At 35.8% G+C, this 22,702-nt stretch overlaps 1 protein-coding gene across 5 annotated transcripts in view; it reads left to right on the top strand.

Annotated features, from left to right (window-relative positions):
* ANO3 (anoctamin 3) overlaps window positions 1-22,702 on the top strand; it is a 415,273-nt gene that overhangs the window by 300,275 nt on the left and 92,296 nt on the right. For all 5 annotated transcript variants that reach the window (XM_027072968.2, XM_053203366.1, XM_027072969.2 and 2 more), the window contains 5 exons: window positions 973-1,073; window positions 9,378-9,422; window positions 14,484-14,615; window positions 16,952-17,058; window positions 19,715-19,770. In XM_027072968.2, coding sequence (XP_026928769.1) covers window positions 973-1,073; window positions 9,378-9,422; window positions 14,484-14,615; window positions 16,952-17,058; window positions 19,715-19,770 — 441 coding nt within the window. The remainder of the gene's footprint in view (window positions 1-972; window positions 1,074-9,377; window positions 9,423-14,483; window positions 14,616-16,951; window positions 17,059-19,714; window positions 19,771-22,702) is intronic.

Below are 22,702 nucleotides of genomic sequence, written 5' to 3'. Positions count from 1 at the left end.
ATTTAAATAAACAACATTAACCAGGGGCGCTTGAGGCTCAGTCAGTTAAGCCTTGGACTCTTGGTTTCTGCTCAGGTCATAGCTCAGATCCTGGAACCTACTTCAGATTCTGTTTCCCTCTCTCCCTACCTCTTGCCCACTCGTGCTCTCTCTCTCTCAAAAATAAATAAACATTAAAAAAATTTGTCTGGAGGCACCTGGGTGGCTCTGTCGGTTGAGCATCTGACTCTTTATTTCAGCTCAGGTCATAATCTCACAGTTCATGAGTTCAAGCCCCGTGTCAGACTCTGCACTGACAATGTGGAGCCTTCTTGGGATTCTCTCACTCTCTCCTCTCTCCCTGCCCTTTTCTCTCTCTCTCTCTCTCTCTCTGTGTCTCTCAAAATAAATAAATAAACATTTAAAAAATATAAAAAAAAAAAACTTTTGTCTGAATCAAAGGCACCCAAATTTCTATGGATTAAAAGGTTAAAGTAAGTGTGCAAATTTGACAGCTCTCTAAGGTCATGGACTTGCATGATTTATATTCCATTTTTCCCAGGATTTAGCGACTCAATAAAATATGCCAGAAGAATAAGTGAATGAATTAATGAATGACTGGTGGCAACTGTCAGTGGTTTTTATTCCCTCTGAGTAGGATCATGATAAAGTTTGCAATAAGACTACCTTCATATCCCTGACTGGCTCAAGACTTTTCTGATTGGGTATTCTGGATCTTGATAACAGTCAATATAAGAAAATGCACTAACTCACATAGGTGACTATTTCTTGTATGCATGCAATGGCATTATTACATTTTTATGAAGGTGTTGCTGTATTGAGAATTGTTATTCATATAAATCCCCTTTAAATCAGTGACAACGGTTTATGTGGAGACAAGATGACGGTGTTTCTTCCTTTCAAATCAAATTGTGGCATGGTATCATCAGCTCTGATTCTAAATAATGGTGCCTGTCATTCTATCCTTTGCAGCCAGCTGTTGCAAACCCTGATATCATGTTTATTAAAATTCATATTCCATGGGACACGCTGTGCAAGTATGCAGAGAGGCTGAATATCAGGATGCCCTTCAGGTACTTCCGAATTTTACTTCATTCTATCTCAGTACATATTAAGATGAGTCTGTTTTCTGCAAAACTTTAGAGCAGTCCATGTAACTCTTTCTATAGAGGAAATGCTTTTTCTCCCAAATTTTATAATAGGTTGGGCACTGTTGTTTTCTTTTAAGATGCTTGCCAAATGTGGTAAACTTTATGGTCCCTTGGATGCTTCGTATCATTTCTCGGTGGACTTACCTAGAGGGAGGGAAAAAGTTGATCCCAAGATTAATCTCATTTCTTATTTCATATGGGTTGATAAAACTCTTACTGTTTTTGTGGAAGGCAGGAAGCATAAGGATGTAGCATCCATTTGCAAACAAATGCAGTGTTTTTTTGTGGTGTAACAGTTACCAAGAATCATTCTTCAGTTGCAATTCAACCAGGTGGCTTTTCAGCTCTGTCCTCAGTACCAGAGTACAAAGGGAGATGAGAAGCCTACTCCATTCAACGACTTTTCCATTCTTCCTATAGGCAAACAAAGATTGAATAGACATGAGTTTCCTTATATTGTGTATAAGGAAATCTGTTATATGTAGAATGAACCACTTCCTCCATAATTTCTCAAAGTAAAATTCAACAGTGTTCCTACTGTGTGCAAAGATACAAACATTTATGCTTATTTGGAACTCAATGTGCTTCATCACTGATAAGAGGGTTTAGAAGGAGTATCCAGATATCAGTAAAAGAGCTTCTAAATAATGAATATAAATGAACAGTAAGAGCACAATGCAAAAATATAGAGAAATGTGTCAGACCTGGTAGTATGGAAGACGCCAGTTCTGGTAAGAGTGCTGACCTCCTCAAGTCTTATGACAAGTTTCTGTATTATTCAAGATAAAATATGAGATAGTGATTCCATCTTTTTAAAGTTTCTTTTTAATGTTTATTTATTTCTGAGAGAGTAAGACACAGAGTGTGAGCAGGGGAGGGGCAGAGAGAGAGGGAGACACAGAATCTGGAGCACAGTGCCTGATGCAGGGCTGAAACCCACAAATGGTGAGATCATGACCGAAGTCGGATGCTTAACAGACTAGGCCACCCAGGCACCCCTGTGATCCTATCTTTTTAGTCATTTGAAACACCTCAGGCTTTGAAAGATGCAGACACAGTCATTGTCCACAAAACAGAAATTAAGCATTGGCAACTACTGAAGAATCTTACTGCCACTGTTAGAATTGGATACCTAAATTGGCTCATATTCAAACTTGGCTAAGAGTTTAATAGTTCTCTTTAATATGATATTTAAGAGATAAGCAAATAATACCTCAAAAAGCTTGGCAAGGAATAGTTGATATTTTTTTTAATGTTTTTATTTATTTTTGAGACAGAGAGAGACAGAGCATGAGCAGGGGAAAGGCAGAGAGAGAGGGAGACACAGAATCCAAAGCAGGCTCCAGGTTCTGAGCTGTCATCACAGAGCCTGACGCAGGGCTCAAACTCACAGACTGTGAGATCATGGCCTGAGCTGAAGTCGGACGCTCAACCGACTGAGCCACCCAGGTGCCCTGGCAAGGAATAGTAATATTAACAATAAAAATCATAAGACGATAAAGAAAAGTCTTTCTAATTCTTCAGCATGTATATAAATGATAAGATATACCTAAGAGAACCTGAAGTCTGTACATTTCTATGAATCTTGGTTCCTAGAAGCAAATAAGGGTCTATGAGATGTTACTTGTGTTATGATTAGATAGTTTGAGGTCTACAAAGGACTGCTTTCAATTCAAGTCATTTTATTGAACTAATTTTGAGAGTATAGCTTGACAAGTATATACTTGTAGTATTCTACATTTCTTAACTTCTGAGGAATTTTACCCCTTTGACACTGTGTCATCTTCTAAAAAATCTTGAAATACTTGCCTGGGATATATTAAAGGTGATAATGGGAGAGTATTTGTTATTTGCTCTATTTTATTTCTTCTTATTTGGTTTGAACATATTCACATGACATATAATCATGCAGAATTAAAACAATGTCATAAATTTTAACCTATGAAATTAAAGAAGGATTTTACAAATAGTTCTGTTCAAACATTGCACAGATATGGTAATTGATCACCTTTGTTTATTTATGATGGAAGTCAAATTTCATAAACTATTCTGAAACTCAACTTGAAAATATTTTCTATGAGCTTTGAAACTCATATAAGACTTTTTATACCTTCCACTTCTTATCTTAAGAAGTTAATTGAAAAATGTGTAAAGACATTCCTTGAAGTATCACTTAACAATTGTGGAAAATGGAAATATCTTCTATGTTCAACAGTAGAGGATTTCTGTATATTTCAGTAGAGGATTTCAGTATACTCTTGGACTGGAATATAACTCATTTATAAAATGAATGGGTATACAATTTCTTAATGACTATATGGCAATAGTAAATAATAAAATGTAAATTATATATATATATATATTATGATACGTAATTACTTAGTGTAATTTCAACAATGTAAAATGCATAGACATAAAATAGGAAGAAACTATAATATGCTAAAAATGACTGCTTCAAATGGGGGATTGTGGGTACCAATTATTTTATTTGTTTATATAATTGCAAAATTACCGATTTTTAACAAATTCTAACTTGACTGCATGATGTAAACACAGGATGCAAAAGAAGTAGGACACTCAGGGGATCCTGGGTGGCTCAGCCTGTTGAGTGTCTGACTTCAGCTCATGGCACGATCTCACATTTCATGAGTTCGAGCCCCACATCGGGCTTGCTGCTGTCAGAGCAGAGCCTGTTTTGGATCCTCTGTCCTCCTCTCTCTGCCGCTCCTCCACTCATGCTCTGCCTCTCAAAAATAAACGTGCGCGTGCGCGCGCACACACACACACGCACAAAGTACAACACTCAAGACAATGACCTAGTGTCTGATATCATGATGAAATTGCTAAAAAGTTTCCAAATTCATCTTAACTAATCAGGTGCCTTCATCCTTCCCTAGTCCTGTGATCTCACCATTGTTTCAAAAAGAGTTGTAATTAAATTCATGTACAAACCAATTTCCTCTTAGATCTAAAAGGAGGAAACCTTTGAAGTCTATCACAAAGTGTCCCATTTCCATGGGTTTCAGCACTCAGGTTCAGTTCAGAATCAGTAAACATTGTGTGTAAACATCTCACCAAGTGGGGCGTCTGGCTGGCTCAGTCTGTAGAATTTAATTCCTTTGTTTTCTTTTTCTTAGAAGTTCATTAAAATAATGGTTACCTTGTCGGATTGTGGGTGTCCTCGGTTGGTATGACGTAGAGCTTAGGTCTCCAGGCTGAGTGCCATGGTGTCCTGACCCAGGGTGACTTTTGGAGGAAATATTCTGTTCAGATAGATATTGTTTTCTTTTTTTAAGTGATATTCATTTTTTTTAATTTCCTGGTAAGACTGCATTTGAAAGAAGAGTTCTGATAGATCCAAAGAAAGAAATATGAAAACCCTGAAATGTAGGCCCTTACTATTTCTTCTTTTTGATGTTGTGGCCGAAATTTCTTCTTTATAACATGTTTTTAAAAATAATGTTCTCATGGGGTGCCTGAGTGGTTCAGTGGGTTAAGCGTCCCACTCTTGATTTCGGCTGAGGTCATGATCTCATGGTTTGAGAGATCGAAGCCCACTTCAGGCTCTGTGCTGGCAACAAGGAGCCTGCTTGGGCTTTTTTTCCTTCTCTCTCTGCCCCTCCCCCACTTGCACTCTCCGTCTCTCAATAAATAAACATTAAAAAAATAATAAAATAAAATAAAATAATGTTTACAATGGCTACATACTAAAACTTTTGGAAAATACCATTGGTACTCTCATGATTTAATAACATAAATATTAGAAAATATGCAACATTTCCAAAATGTATCAAAGGAATACTAGTTTCACAGGTTCTTAAGAAAAAACTATCCTGTAAGCAAATTTGTTTCTGAACTTTTGAGTTAAACAGTAAGTTTATTTATTGTAGATTCTCATTCTGCCTTTAAAGTACATTATAATCACCTGGGAAACAGTAAAAATCAAGTCTCCAGGAACTCTCCCCCCAGACATCATGGAATATTAATTCTGGAAGAGCAGGTATATACATCGTTAACAAGCATCCCACATGATTCTGATGCAGATGGTAAAGAAATATTGTCTTGGCAATTTTAATATTTTAATAAATCTTACCATTTTTAAAAGTTAGTTATACAAAGCACCCTTTCCATTTGATGATGGGATTTTTTTATCTTCACATCATGGTGTTCTTGGGAAAACAGTTTGACAAATCCTGGAACACAGAGTTTTCTTGGAACGCTTTCCAGAGCAGTTTAAATAATGGATGTAACATTAACTCCTTAGTAACTTCTCATTTATTTTTAAGGTGCACATGAAAATTGGCATAGCCATCACCTCGTAAAAAGAGAATGCTACACAAGCATAAGCTAAATGGCAAAGTGTTTTTATAACGGCTGATTCAGTTTCCACTTGTCAACTGTAACCACATTTAAGAACATATATACTGACTTAAAATCAAAATATTCAAGGATAACAAAGAACTTAAACAGGAAAAACCCATATCTCTTTTTAGGGCAAGGGTTTTTAAAAATTTATGCATAAAAAAATTTACCCATGTTTGGCTGTCCTGCATATTTATTCAGTGTTGAAACCTACATGTTATGTTTCACAAAGAAAAATTGCAAATTTATTCAGAATAAATTATTAGAGTTATAATCCGGTCTGCAAAAGTTTTCTGCTTTTTGTATGAACATGAAATTTGAGCATTTTATCTAAATTCTCTGCTTAAATATATGTGTAGAATTTTATATCCCTAAATTTTCTAGCTATTTCTTTTTCTGATTACTATTCCAAAGTAAATATGGCCTTGATGTCTCAAAACTACCCAAGAAAAATTCAGAGGATAAAAATAGTTCAAATTTTCTTATTTTTGTCCTATCAGCAAGGACTTGATGTTTCAGAACTACCCAAGAAAAATTCAGAGGATAAAAATAGTTCAAATTTTCTTATTTTTGTCCTATCAGCAAGGACTTAGTCTGTGTTTTCCACACTCCAGAAATATCATGTCCTGCTTTCGTTATTTTTCTTGTGGTTCAAAGATGATGCTTATTCATTCTTAACTTTCATATGAAAAGGGTCAAACATATTGTAAGCCAACTCAGCCATCTCCTAGCTCTGTGTTTGAGTTCCCTGATTGGATTCTTAAGCTTCTCCCACAAATATTTTAAACACAGTAGATTTGAGGGAGGAAGATGTTTTTAAAACATTAAGAATAATATTTTTATCATAAGTGGGATTAAACTTAGATCACTTTTATATGCAAAGGATCCTTCACTCAAAAATAAAATAGCATAGGAACATTCAGACAGCCCAATATATGAAATAATTAAGAGTGAAATAGTTCTGGGGTGCCTGGGGGGCTCAGTCAGTTAAGTGTTTGACTTCAGCTCAGGTCATGATCTCACAGTTTCCAAGTTCAATCCCTGCATAGGGCTCTGTGCTGACAGTTGGGAGCCTGGAGCCTGCTTCGGATTCTCTCTCTCTTTCTCTCTCTCTCTGACCCTTCTTCGCTCCACACTGTACCTCTCTTTCTCTCCCAAATATAAATAAACATTAACAACAATTAAAGAGTGAAGTAGTTCTGTTTGACAAGGAGCAGGGGACGTAGGGTTCCACCCATGTGACTGCCTATCTCCCTCAGCCCTGTGGCTGTGTGAGACACTGGTTGGAAACAGTGGTTCACATAACAATTTACTTGTAGTTTTGAGTGGCAGTTGTAAATAGGTGGGTAGGTAGATAGGTAGATCGATGCTGTCCTGATGCAAGGCATAAAATAGTAGAATCTTTCAAATGAAAAATTCAGGGAAAAATAAAGAAAGCTCTATCTATGAATAATATGTAATTAATAAAGGTGGAGGATAAATAAACAAGGTGGAGGATTATGGGTAGAAAATGATATAGTCCTGCAGGTTCATTTGTGAGGAAGAATTAAGGAAAATTGCAAGTAATTATGGATTTCAAGGATTAAAAATACACTTGTGTATTGTTGGGAGAAAAACAAAACGTCACCAACCCAGAAAATTTCACAAAGGTAGACGAGAAGGAAAACACTTGTATTAATGAATAAGCATTAAATCAGAATGTGATGTGCATCACAGGCAATTCTCCAACAGATTGTAAAGACAGAAGGAAATCCCATCCTTTAATATAGCCAAACAGATAAGCAATATCCAATCCTCAAGTAAGAGGACACAACAGCAATAATTGTCCCACATAGTTTACCCTAAATTTGACTGGGGATTAGAGTGTTAGTTATTTGGGAAAAGTGAGTCTCTTAATTTTTATTTGCTTTCATAATATTAATGGTCTAAAAAGTATGTATATTCACTTTTTATAACTTCATTCCTTCATTTTTCCTTATTGTTCCCAAAACATTTCAAAAAAATGTTTATGAAAAATTTCAAACTGGAGCAATAAGATAAATGTAGAATTGTGTTTAATCCAAACGTCCCTCCCTTGCTTTTCTAATATACCTCACCATACCTATGGTCAATAATTATAATTTTTATCTCCTCTAAATAACAGTCCTAGATTTTTTTTGTGCTGAAAATTATTTTAAACTAATTTCTACATTTTTAGCTTTTAAAATATATATATAATACCTCATTTAGCAAATGTTTATTAAATGCAAAGTGGTCTCAGGCCTTGAAGGAAATATATTCAACTGTAAATTAAACACTTATCAGCCATCTGAGCACTTACTGTTTATCAAACGATGTACCAAGTATACACCAGGAATACAAAGTGAAATGAAATAAAACTACTATCTTCAAGAAGCCCAATCTCCTGTAGAAGATAGTCAGTGATCAGTTATATAATGATGTCTAAATAATGCAAGCCAATCTGTGTACAGGAAGTTCAGAAAGAAGATGGGTTTATATTCCAATGGGGATCGAATTATGTATGCACGCAAATTTCTGTATATTTGAAAAAATGAAATGGGGAGATAATTAAATGAGTTTAAGATGGATGTAGCAAACCTTGAAATTCCACACTTGAATTTAGTATTGAGGTATGGCAGGGACAACTGAAAAAAATTCTTTTCTAGCAATATAACCAGTGTTTGCAATGAAATGCAGTAGTACAGAAGGTTTTCAACTTTTCTAAGCAGTTAATAACACAGTTAGGACCACATATTGATTGTCCTGACTCAACCCTGCTTTCTATATACCACACAGGGAGGAATTTACTGATCCTCTGAAATGGGTTTTGGTGGGTGGGGATAAAGAGTCATTTTAGAAGGCCCAGGCTATGAGATTCCTGCGCTCCAAAATGAGGATGTGGTAAGAATCTTTTAAGAGTTGAATTAACCCCTGTCACCAGAATTTTTAGTTTGTTTAAAATCAGACATGGTATACACCTACTTAAAACAAAATACTCCATGTTTTCCCTTTGTAATTCATCCAAAACCTTAGAATCAGTGGTAGGACCCCTTGTTATCTGTGCCTGTTCATCATCCCTTTTACCACTATGCTCAACTTGCAGTTTATACTTCAGAGATTACTGAAGTAGTTGCAGTTTCCTGAATCTTGCAATAGTTGGTGTTGCTCCTATAATTATGTCAAGAATGTCCTAAGTATTTTATTCAGAGGATGACTCTTACACATGTATCGAGATTCAACACAGAAAACACATGCTCTAAGAAGATTTGCCTGATTCCTTTCTCCTTCATCTACAAATACTAATTGAGATCCGTTCCAATGTACACGCATAGCCCTCTCTGTTTTCCTGCCTTATCACACTTTATTATAGCTATCACTTGTCTTTGCAACTATAAAGGAAGTTCTTTGAGGGTAGATACCCTCTTTTTTTGTCTAAATTTTTAATGGTTATACTTTAACACACCTTGCAGAATAATAAGCATTCATTACATATATGTTTAGATGGATAGAAATATAAATGGATGGATGGATGGATGGATGGATGAAAGACTTCATATAACATGTAAGCCAATGATCCAGTTACTATGCATTGTGTAGTAGAAGACAGAGTCAAAATATGGACTTAAAAATAAAATATTCAAAAGTGATGTATTGATGTATCAGAATTCTTTGGTTATTAACTTAGATTCTGAAATTAAAACAAGGCATATTCAGAGTTCTGACTCTATTATATTGGCTTATTTCATGTATTTCATAGGCGGGCGGAAGTTGGAGTGTTAAAATACTCAATGTGATTGAATGTAGTCACTCACTGGTTTCTCTTTTTTCACATGACTCTCTTCAGCTGTATCCATTATTTTTCAGGAAAAAATGCTATTACACTGACCGGAGCAGCAAATCAATGGGCAGGTTAGTGGTGATCTATATTTTGTTTACAACCAATCTGTCATTTGGGAAAAAGAAATAAAAAGAAGACATTTAATTACCCACATCAGCAGTTGTAAATTTTAGGAAGAAAAACTTTTCTGATTTGTTCTACAATTTCCAAAATGACTTACACCAAATTTAACCATGTTTACAATAAGATAATCTATTTTTTTTTTCTACTTACCATTGCCATTTCTGGAATCCTCGCTTGATGTAATGTTGTGGCAGGAGGATTTTAATTGCCAGTTAGCCTCTTAGGAGATTTTAATGTAAAAAATAGTTATAAAACCAGGATTGATGGGTAAACGATGACCCACTAGAGTAATAGAAGAACAGACAGGGCAAAAATCTTCTGGCTAATTCAATTTAAATCTCTTATTTGACAAAGGTGGTCAAGGAAAGACTAGCATCAAGAGTGACAAAGTGGTTTATCAAGGCCACACAGCATCTTTTTGAATCACAGACCTACTCTTATTTCACCAACAGAGCTGCCTCTCATATTCTAGCATTCAAAACAAACTTTTCTTCAAGAGCATCATCTCAAAACTTCTCTCTAAATATTGTGGTAACAGTGGCTATGACAAAGGAATTAATCAAACCACAACCTTGAGACAGGAGAAACTCTCCCACCTGAATCACCTTGGCCCTGTTTCACTGAGGAAAATGAGCTTTCATTTAATGGATGCTAGAAACAAAGGCTTCTTACACTTGGCTGTTTTTCTGCTCCTTGCAAAAGAATTCGTTAACGAAAGCAGAATGTCAATGTGACAGAATACACTCTATTGAATAATGTTGCAGGATATTACAAGTCAGAATGACACAAAACTAGAATCATATAGTGTGAATATCAGAATGCTTTAGGAAGGGATTCCATAAATGTAATTCCTTTACCAAAGAAAGTGTCTGAATATAATTTGGAACATTAGAATAGGAAAAAGTTTAATTTTAGGATAGGGGAATGTTGGACTCTCTTAAGCATTAAATTTAGATGTGGTAGGAACAGGTGACAGGAAAAGTAAATCATAGGGGGAAAAATTTGAAGTTAGAATGAATATTAATGGAACTAGTGCTTAAAAGTCTCTTTACAATAATAAAATTACTATTTATGCTCCTTAGCCAGGTCAGACTTTTCTGTTTGTCAGGTTAACATGGTCAGATTTAGAATGAGTTTTTATCATTTCCCTTGGACATATTTGGTCCTCGTCTGTGTAGCAGATTTTCAAAATTATTTTTCTATAATAAAGTAAAAGTCATTGGAATGTCACAACAATACAAATTTACAACTGCAGAGGGTTTTTTGTTTTGTTTTGTTTTCTCTACATGAGCCTGCATCATGTTGGATGTATTGATAACACATCTGGGTTAAGTTCAGTGTGCTCTATAGAATTAGTGAGATTTTGCTACCACATAATTAGTGAGTTTTCTGATAAACATCTTTCTTTCAGAGACTTGCAGAAGGATAAAACCCTGTATATTAAAATAGCAACGAATTTCTATGTAACATTATATAATCTAGTTTTAGTGTGCATTTGCTTTTGGAATGTGTGATAAACGTGTATATTAGACTCTATAGAAAACATTTTTAATAGTGGAAAAAGTATTTTTTTTCTGTTTTGGTCAAACTTAAAAGTGAACTAGAAAAATAAACACCATATTGTATATCATAATATGTTTTATTATATTTTGTATTTATTATTATTTTCTGTTTAATTTCACAAAATGAAAATTCAGTTATATTATTCCAAATAATTCTTAAACTACTTTAAGCATTACTATGACCTACCTCTTTACAATTTACTTACTACAAAATAGTAGTAAGTATTTACTACTAGTATTTACAATTTACTTACTACAAATAGTGATAAGTATTTACTGACTTTTTGGATGCATCTGAGAAGGGTACAAATAAATAGGACGGGCATTTATAAAAGTGTATGACATACTAAACTGAGAAAGAGAATGTCCTGTTATTTGCTTGAGTGTAGACTTTCAATTAAGGAAATGACTGATTTTGATATTTTTCAGACTTTAACTTTGGAGAAGAAATTTAAGTGTTTTCTCGCTTTCTTTTGTGTGTGTGTGTGTGTGTGTGTGTGTGTGTGTGTGTGTGGTGACAACCATCGTTATAAAAATTTTAAACCTAATTTGTATACAGTTGGAAAGAGAGAAATGAAAATCGGTTATGTTCACCTAGATTTCACTTGTGCTTTTCCTTTATTGGAGTGGGAAAGATATTTTGTGCATGGGTATTTTGACCAGTAAACATTAGGTGGTGAATAATGTACAGGCAATTATCCAGCTTTTCAAGATCATCATTTCTCCCGGCAGTTTGATAGAAAATGGCTGTAGTTTTATTATTGGTGCTATTTATCATTTGTTTACAAAGCATTTTCACATTCAGTTACCAAGGCATCTTCAAAATAACCCTTCAGGGAGGCAGAACAAAGAGTAACTGGTTTCGCAGATCAGGGAAAATAAATGACCATTATCACCACTCTGCACCACCCTGTGCCTCATTCTCCGGCTTTCACAGCTGGTTGGGTAGAGCCTGTGCTCTGACTGGGTTCTTTTGGCCCTTTAACCAGATATCTTACCAATTTCCAAGAATTCTCTGCTTTCCATTGATGTTAGCAAAGGAACTTAAAGCTCCATTAGGAGTCATCTCCACAATGTGCCATCCATGAAGTCTTGAGTCCGTAAGATGGCCAAGGTGACACAGATTCGCTAGGGTGTAGATAAAGCATTAGATTATGTTGGTGATGTGTTGGTGAGACTGATACTAATAGACAGAGTAGTAACACTCTCTTTCCTTATTATTATCATAAACATTAGTGAGTACTGGGTGGATTCAGGTGTTACATATTTAATTCTCAAAATATCCCACCTTTTAAGATAGGAGAAAATTGAATGAGAATCAAGGAAATTGAGTAATAATCCAAAATTTTGCATCCCATGATTCAAATCCAGACCTGAACACATTTCACTATCAGAATCATTTGCTTCCTCGTGGGAAGTGTATATGAAAAGTCTTAATTATAATATTGTTTACTTTTGTAGAAAATCAGTGATGGCGTGAGAGCCTTTTTATTTTTTAAATGTTTTTAAAGTTCACCTCCACTTCTAATATGTTTGTATGTGGTCAGAGATGGGCCCTCAGGATCTGTAGTTCATCAGCATTTCCTAAGTCCAGTCAGAATGTATCCTTCTATTTGATCCTTCCAGACACCTAACAAGGTAGGACAGATAGAGTCACTTCCTCTCTCTAGAGATGAGGAGCCTGAAACTCCAAGATTGAATTTGCCAATTTCAGTAACTGACAAATTAGGTCCTGGGACGCTCATCCTCCACCTTCTACCCCATTGTTTCCCTCACTGTGCTAAATCTGAAAAGCTGGAGTGATTGCTATATAATCCATTCAGTAATTTGTAAGTGTCTGTGCACTAGTCACTGAAATATGGAGATATTCTGTGATTTCGGAAGCTTTTGTTATCATGAGAAGAAGCAAAGGGAACACCTCAGATATTGCTCATGTATTATTCTAGGCTAGAAAGTAATTCTTTGGTCCCTCCAAAACCAAAAATGACTTGGCATCTGTATGATAACCTACCTGGCAAAGGAAAGGTCCAGACTCTCCACATGCCAAACTTTAGGTCAGGAATTGATTGCTATTTCAAATGATTCATACTAATTTTACCATAACAGATTTGAATGAAATAATTCCTAAGATACACTATTAGCTGCCTGCACATTGCTATACTGAATTTTTTAAAGCGTAAGCAGAGCTGACCAAGCAGATATTAAGAAGCATTGTATTTGTCTAGGAAACTATTCTCTCCTGCTACTTTGACTCTTGCTATTGCAGAAGAGCCCCAACATTGGTAAAGATGGAACCTTGTAAGTGGTGTGTAAATATTGTGCTATTTTTAAGTAAACATAATTACTATAGTCACTCAGAATTAAGTTTTCAGAATCAATCTCTGGAGTCTATGTCTCTTTCTTTTGCTTTTTTTTTTTCTTTGTAAAGTAAAGATGATTCCAGTCAGTATGTATACATAAGAACTGGGTTACGACTGTAATCTAAAGCTGAGACCGAACGAAGAAGTATCCTGATGTAAAATTTCCTGAAACAGTATCTTAATGTCATATATTTAGTGTCTGTGCTAAACCCATCACTCAAAGTGCAGCCAGTGGATAGCAGCATGGGCATCCCCTGGGAGCTACTTAGAAATGCAGGATCTTAAGCCCCACCCTGGGCCTACTGAATTAGCTTTTTACCAAGATCTTCAGAGTATTCGTTTGCCCATCAGTCTTAAAAGTACTGCGAAGGCTCCTTGCCTCAACTTGTTAATAATCAAGCTTAAGAAGACACCAACTTACAAGTCTCCAGCAAAGTCAATATGTTTTTGATGAGTGAGGAACCTGAGGCAAGAAGTTAAGTAACATCTGTCCCTTCGCACAGCTCCCGTGGCGCCATGCTGCCTTTGAACTGTTTTGCTTGACTCCAAAGCCCTCGCTGTGTCCATCAAGGCAGAGGCGCACAGCTCTGCTGGGTGTGTTGTACTCATTTCTTTCTTTTTTTTCTTTCCTTTCTTTCTTTCTTTTTTTTTTTTTTTCTTTTTGGTAGGGCCACATTGCTGTAGATTTTTCAAAGAATCAGGGAATAATCGATAGCTACATATGTATAGGTATACATACATACAGCTATGCACTCACAACTTTGATAGATGTATCATGCTACTTTTATTGTGTTTATGCTCTTTCCTACCACTGTCTCTATATATGATGATTTTTTAATATTTTCCACAAGATATTTTGCATAAGGATAACCTAGTTACACTGACTTTAAGCAAATGCAAGGTTTGGTTTGGTTTGAAATTTATGTCTTTTGTGTGAGAACAAAAGAAATGCACGTGTGTGGGTATGACTGTCTTTTTGGAACTCCTTTCCTCCCCCTCCCCCCCCCCCCCCCACCTCGGAATGGTGATGGAAGGTAAGCATGACTCTGGAATGCAACCTAATCTAGTTCATGTGACTTTGTTCCAGTGTGCAAAATTATTTTAGAAGGATAAAAAAATGGATGTCCCAAAACCCAATGGTTCTCGACAAGTCAGCTTTTCCACACCTGGAGGAATCAGACTGCTATACAGGCCCCTTCAGCCGTGCACGGATTCACCAGTAAGTTCACATTTCTTTTTCGTCCACCACCTGCCTCGATACCTTTCAGTATCTAGGAGTTTTTGATAAAGTAAAAATACCCTGGAACAGTTCCATTGTTTGCCAAATGTATCATTTTATTAAAACGTTTTTATACTTAATTTACCAATAGCACTCAGTGAGCATTAGTAATTCCTGATCAGCTGATTTAGGGACATTCAAGTAATGAATATAATTAATTGTAAACTCATGGGCCAACAGTCTAGCTCCCAGTTCTTTCAAAATAATTATGATGGTGGTAAATACCCAGTTAAAGTAACAGTAATGGTAATATGAATAGAATTGCTATTAAATAACATGATTGAATATGGATTATTCTAATTAATAAATTATATATAATTACATATAATTAATATGTATTTATTAGTTTAATCCACTTGAGTCTAATTGTATGAAACTAAGATGAATGAGAATTTTTTTAGGGACTTGTTGCATAATTCTTTGTCTACATCCCAACAAGTCTCTATTCCTAAATTCATTCTACTAGTATTTATTGAGTTTTTTCATAATAAAAATTGAGGATATGACACAGTCCATGTCTTTATAGATGTTGAGAGGCAGGATGAAACAAATGAATTAAATCAAATATTTGGGAGGAGAGAGTTCCCATTAATTATTGCCTCTGTAACATGTCCAGTGGTCCAGAATCCTGTTTCATACTGCCTCTCAATGCTCCAATGTCTCACACTGTGCATTTCCCTATCTTTATGTTTATCCTATATTATCTAATTATTACTTTACATTTCTGTCTGCCCTGCTACACTGGGAATACTGTGAAGACAGGGACTGCAACTTATTTGTTAATTTATATACCATGTGTTTTCTCCCTCTATAATGCAACTCCATGAAAAAATTGAACTTAACCTTCTAAAGAAATATTTGTTCACGGAATTCTGAACCAATCTGATGGTAAAAGAAGTGTGTGGACACTGCTTCTGATTATTAGAATTAACAGAGCACAGAGCAGCTATAGTAACTTGGTGCATAGCCAGGTACAAAACAAAAAGCACAATATCAAAATCCTGGAGGCTAATAAAATGGACAAGTATACAGATTAGCATGAAACAAAGCAGGGTAAAATCAACATGTTAGGAAAGACACAAATACAATGCACGTTTGTACAAGAGAGGGGAAAGCTACATCCAGAGGAAAGGATCTAGGAAGCCTTTTTGAAGAAGATAGTCCTTTTCAGCAGGTAAAAATGTGGAGGAAGGTGGAGAGAGGTGGGGAGAAAGACATTAGAGACAGCAAAATGCCGAGACAGCAAAAGAAGTGTGACATTTTAAGGTGTGATAAATTCTACAATTTGAACAATCAGATGCAAGAAGCCAGAGCTGTAGGGGATCAGACTGAAGGAGAGGCTGAAATGCAAAAATAGAAACCTGAGAAGAAAATGAAAAATTTAATTATGCACGTAATGCTGAAACATTAAAAGTAGGAGTGCTCTAAGAATCAGAACTATCCTGGAAAGGTCAGGTTGGAAATTGGACAGCCAGTTAAGAGGACATTCTTCTCATAACCTAGGCAGTAGGACCTAGTAGCTCAAAGCCAGAGAAGGGCAGTTCAGGTAGAAAAGTTGATTAGTTCAGCAGTTATTTGAATATGGATGGTAAAGAAAAAACAAGAATCATAGAAGACCTAATACTTCAGTACTAAGTGCCAAAAAAAAATGGCAGATTATTAGTCACAGAGATAACTGGAAAAAGGAAGCGGTAGAAATTGAGCATGCTTCCATTTTTTTGAGGCTCCCGGCATATGACAAAGTAGATGCTAAAACAGACCCTTCTTTTCCTGTCAAGATCACCCTTTTGCTCTTTACTCATTGGCTCTAATATGGTTCCTCTTTGCAAAGCTTCCTACCTGGGTAGAGTACAGGGCATGAATGGAAAGGGAGAACTATTGTCACTCGTTGCTGAACTTCTAAAAACAAGACAAATTAGCTTGGAAGGTGTGGTATGGGCAAATGATATCAATTTTTAATGTGTTCTATTTGGCACTATATTGCTTAAGGGAGTACAAAATTTACGGGAGCCAATGGACAATCTAATGCTGTCCTTGTTTCATGCTAAACAAGAAACTGAAAGATACTTAAATGGATATTTGATAATGTCTGTATTATTTATAAGTATATTTTGTCTCTGCCAATTGATTTTTTTTAAGAGGATGGTTTGACTTACTATACCTCTCATGCATTAGTTTTAATGGGAAAACAGATGGATGAAGACCTACGAATTTGTAACTGTTGCTGAACTCTGTGCTCTGCTTTGAATATTAAAACAAATCCCTTATCTTAACAGCTTCATAATAAACAATAAGGACACATTCTTCAGTAATGCTACTCGAAGCAGGATAGTCTATCACATGCTACAGCACACCAAATATGAAAATGGAATATCAAAAGTGGGTAAGAACACTAATTAAAAATATAGAAAGGGTAGAATTTGCTGTTACTAATTATATCCAGAAATATTTATTTTGACATCTGAAGCTTTGCCCTCATGCGTTAAATATGAGGATATAATGCATTGAGCACAAACTCTAAGTATTCTCTTCTTCAGCCTTTCAGTAAAACAGAACTAAATAAAACAATAACAACAAAAACTTCTTCAAGGGCATTTAGCCATATGTATCATATCAAAACATGAAGAGTGCTAACACTTTGGAACAGAAATTTCATTTCTTGAAAATTTTCTTAAAGAAATAATCAGACTTTTGAATAATAATATATGTAGAAGTTTGTTAATAGTGGCTTTGTTTTATAAACAAAGATTAGAGTAGAATAAAATTGTAAACAGTTTAATTGTCCATCATTAGGCACTGACAAAAGTTAGCTTTGTTGCCATAAATGCATCCATTTAAAACTGTTATTCTTAACTCAATTCTTTTTTTTGCATTATTATTTTCCATATATATATTTATTTATTTATATATATACACATATATATAATATATATATATATAATTTATTGTCAGATTGGTTTCCATACAACACCCAGTGCTCAGCCCAACAGGTGCCCTCCTCCATGCCCATCACCCACTTTCCCTTCTCCCCCACCCCTCATCAGCCCTCAGTTTGTTCTCAGTATTTAAGACTCTCTTATGATTTGCCTCCCTCCCTCTCTGTAACTTTTTTCCCCCCTTACCATCCCCCATGGTCTTCTTTTAACTCAATTCTTAACTCTTGACTCAAATTTATCAAACATCTGTTATATGCTATATGTCACAAAAAGCATACGACACAGACCCCTTACTTGTGGAAATTGAAAATTAGTGGTTTGTTCTCCATTTACTGACTTTGAAAGAAATCTGCAATGTATAGTCATGTGAAAAAACGGACAGATTAAAAACTGTAAGTCTAAAAAAACCCCAAATAAACAACAAACTATAAGTCTAATGTAATCCCATTTCCTAAACGCACATTCATAAAAAGATAAAAGTCTGAAAGAATGTATATACAACTTTTTAGAAATTATCTCTAGAAGGTGAAATAACAGCTAATTTTAACTTTCTGAATTTCTGTGTTGTTTAAACGTGTAGCGGTATGCTACTAGTACATGTATATTGCAAAAGAAAATTTCACCTAGAAAAATTAAATGAAATTGCAGTTTATGTAGTGCAGAGCAGAAAACAGTGGGTAACAGTCAAGCTGGTCTTTTACTTATTAAGGTGAAAATTACAAGACATGAAAGAGATTCAATGTTAGTTATGTCCTAAAATCCTTACAAATGAAAAGTTGACACACACTGGAAACTTGGACCAGTCTCTACTGAATTGTACTAAAATATAGTGCCACAGAAGTCAAATGTACTATGTCAAGTCATTTTTTTAAAAAGGAAAGTTCAGACTTTGGTTCTCCTCTGATTAATAATTTATTTATTGCAGAGTAGTCAAAATAGCTAATTTAGACACTAAATCCTTACAAAAAAAAATTGACACCTAGTTTTCTACATAAGAAATAAAAATAGAGGAATCCAGAATACAAGTTAAAAGTGTGTCTAAATGATGGCATTATCTGCTTATGTAGTCTTTATGACATTTCAAATGATTGCAAACATATTATGCCCTTTGTGGAACATACAGTATACACAGAAGAGTATAAAAATAAAATTAAAAGTCCCCAAACCCAGTTGTCACTCTCCCAAAATGATACTGAATATATACATAATAAACTTGCATGATTCTAATAATGATGTGTGTGTATATATATATATATATACACACATATGTATATATGTTGTGTTATATATATGTATAATATATGATGTATATATATCATTAGAGTCATGCAGTGTTTATGATTTTCTCTCCCTCTTTAAAAGTATTTATGAATATTTTATCAAGTTGTTTAGTATGTCTGAAACATTGTAAATAGTTGTACAGTATTCTATTCTAGGCATTCAATAAATTGCAGTTATTTACTAAGCACCTTATATAAATGTACCATAATAATTAAATGATTTCCCAATTTTGGATGTACAATGATCTTATTCTTTACCAATGTAAATAATACTGCAACAAAAGTTATTCTCCCCAAATTTCCCAATATCTAATCTTACAAAGACAGTAAGAGAATGTCCATTTCACTACACTGTCACTGAGATGGAGGAGATTTTAAGAAGTGTCACATACTGCTGTTTGTCTCTTTGGTTCACTATTAAAGATTTCACAAGACCAATATCCTTCTGAAACTTGTTTTCTTTTTTGAGAGGAGACCTCCTTGGCTTTTTTGACCAAATGTTGTTGTTTTAAGGCAGAAAAAAACCCTGCTCCAGTTTCATGTGATCCCAAATGGTATTAAAATGCCTCCTATTTCGTGATCTGGCAAAGTGCCATATGTTAGTACCTTAGAAATCTCCTTGCTGAATGTTGTCAGGACACAAATAGATTCTTTAGTATCAGTCTTTCACAACCCCACTACCCTCAGAGGGGATGTGGCTATGGATGTTGTTTGGGTTGCTTTAAGTTGTTAAGTTACTTTGTTGTCCCAAGTATATATGTGTTTCCCCAGAGGAAAGTCTTCTTTCAACAGACTCAAAAACTGTTTTTTTTTCTCTTTCCAGGTATCTGTAAACTTATAAATAATGGCTCATATATAGCAGCTTTTCCTCCACATGAGGTAATTTTGAAATACAATTTCAATTAAAAAAAAGTTTCTCATGATCAAAATGCTGATTTTTTTTTTTAAGTCTGGCTGCCGTCTTGTAAGAGGATTCAGTCAGCAAGTGGCCCTGGGCCTTTCTGAGTCCCCATTATGATCTCTGGCTGCACACTGGCCCCTGTGCTCCAGCACCTTTGTGCAATTTGTCCCATATTAGGAGTCGCGGCCCCAGAGAGAACTCAGGAACATTGTTCAACCACTCTGACCTCTTTCCTCTGTTCCAACACAGAGTTCCATGCTTGACCCAGCTTGGGATCCGTACCACTCCCAAACAGGGCAAGTTCTGGTTTGTGCCTAAGACAAACCCAACAACAAAAACCTACACCCCATTATTTATGTGATTCTCTGCCAGGTAATTACCTGTTTACTAATTTTAGGTAGAAATGCCTGCTCCAAGCCGTGGTGAATTCTACTGCTGAGTCATGAACGACATTTGAATCAGTTTTGAACATCCTCTCCCAACACGCACACACACACGCATACACACACACACACACACACACACACACACACACACACTATTTTTAAGGCAATTTTGCATTTTGAAATAAGAACAGGGTCTTTAGAGGTATAATGTCTGCAATCTCAAGACCCATCCTTTCTATTTATAAAGGCTGAGGATTCACAGGATGTAATCCCTATATCTGAGGAATTCATAGTCTAGTAAAACGCATAAGGGATAAAAAGCATTGAGCACTTCCTATTTGGCACTGAGCTCAGTGTTTTATATGGATTATCTTATGTAATCCATAGACTAACCTTCTGAGATAGACAATAATAATAACTCCATTTTTTTAAGCTAGATCATTGAGGCACAGAAAAGCTATTAAAGGCACAGACAAGCTATTAAAGGCACAGACTTAAGACCAAGAAGCCAGACTCCAGTGCTTGTATTCATTGTGGTATGCCTACTCACAGTAGGAAAAAGAATAATAACAGGTAATATGTTAGCTTGTTTCATGAGACAGGCCCTGTGCACCTATTTTCTTGTTACTCTGACAGTAATCTTGGGGGGGTATATATTATCATTTTCTCATTTTAGAGATACAGAAACAAGGCTCAAAGAAATTAAACACCATGTCAGACTTGACGTAGTCTGTAAGGGGTGAAGTGTTCAGTGTAGCAAACCTAAGGCCCTGGGAGAGCTTCATAGCAAAAGAAGGTTTTGTTTGTTCTCTGTGTAAGTAATTTCATCTATATAACTAGTCTGTGTTCTAACAGTTTGACACTTTCTTGTATGAAATTTGGAAACTATTAGGAATCGATTGTAAATAACAGTCATTTTCCCACTCGTTGTGTGTTGGTTGGAGGAAGGGATTATTATGAAGAGGTAGGGGAAGTGGTCACTGAGTGCACATGGTTCTCTGAAAAGAGATGGAAATACATGGACCAGCAGGGGTCATCATTGCAGTCAGTTTTCTCTTACAGCTACCTGGTGTCACTGTCAATCCAGAACAGTATGGTTGAGGTTCTTGAGCAGAATTAAAACAATGATGCACTAGGGATTCTAAGCTTAGCCCCTAAAACCCAGGAAGTACCTATGTCTGACCACTGAGAAGGTGACCACTGGTAAGGAAATCAGGTATTTTAAAAAGATGATCATGAATGACTGAAAGAAAGCTGAGATTTTGGTTCACCTTCCCTTACTTACCTGATCTCAAAGCAGTCTACCTTAACAAGCCAATCCAACTGCACAAGCAAACAAATCTTTCCCAAGTGGACCTCCCCCATGCTTGAAATCTTGACCTTCACTTTCATCTTCTTAGATTCTGATCTTTAGCCTTTAAAAACCTTGGGCTCTCTTAGGGAAGAAAACTTGAACTGCACCACAGGAGGAAAACTTTTCTCTTCTTCCATTTGGGGTTCTTGGGCTAGCCTAATAATTAAGTTGACATAAAGCAGGTTAATAGGAGAAAAGCAAATTTACTTATGCATGTATAGGATCCCCACAAAGACATGAGAGGCTCTCCAGCAGCCAGGCCATTGAGGTTTATATGCTATCCTGAGCTAAGAAGAAGAGGGCAGGCATCTGGGACTTGTGGAGGGAAGGGACAGGGAAGGGAGACAATTCACAGGACGATGAGAGGATGAATATTGGATGAGCCAGTGCTTGCCATGTCTTGCATATAAGTATTTCTTATGTAAAAAAAGTTATCTTTGGTAATACCTCTCTTCCTCTCATAGCCTTCCTATCTAAATTATTTTAAGAAGTTAAGGGGTAGGTAAAAAATTCTTCTTGAGTCTATTGGCCCTAGTTATCTTCAGCTTAGAAATAATCTACATGCTGAGGCACCTGGGTAGCTCAGTCAGTTAAGCGGTGGACTTTGGCTCAGGTCATGATCTCACGAATTGTGAGTTTGAGCCCTGAGTCAGGCTTTCTTCAGTCAGCACAGATCCTGCTTTGGATCTTCTGTCTCCCTCGCGTTCTGTCCCTACCGCATTTGTGTACCCATTCATGTGCCCGCTTGTGCAAGCACACCCTCTCTCTCTCTCTCTCTCTCTGTCTCTCAAAATTAAATTAAATTAAAAAAAAAAAGAAAAGAAATCATCTACATGCCAGAGTAGCACATTCTGCAGTCGCCCATCCTGAAGCCCCTCAGCACTTTACCTGTACTCCCATCTTTACCTAATCAATTTATCCATTTCATTAGAAGACCAGAGGTAAAATCCACATGTGTTTCTCATTTCAGTCTTGAGGCATCTGCAGACCATGATTCAAGGTGTCCTCTCTCTTTGTAGGAACTCACACCCCTGGTTGTCTGGGATCACTCAGATGATAGTTTTCTACTTTTCAATGGCCACAATATATCAAACTCTGTAAATTAACTAAAATTGATTTTGTACTTCATATGTGCATGCATGGCACTTTATGGTGATTATCCAAGGGACC

This window comes from Acinonyx jubatus, chromosome D1, assembly GCF_027475565.1.
Source record: "Acinonyx jubatus isolate Ajub_Pintada_27869175 chromosome D1, VMU_Ajub_asm_v1.0, whole genome shotgun sequence".
In the NCBI taxonomy this organism is placed as follows: Eukaryota; Metazoa; Chordata; class Mammalia; order Carnivora; family Felidae; genus Acinonyx; species Acinonyx jubatus.
The sequence above is the reverse complement of the archived record's forward strand: the minus strand, read 5'-3'. Positions and strand labels throughout refer to the sequence as shown.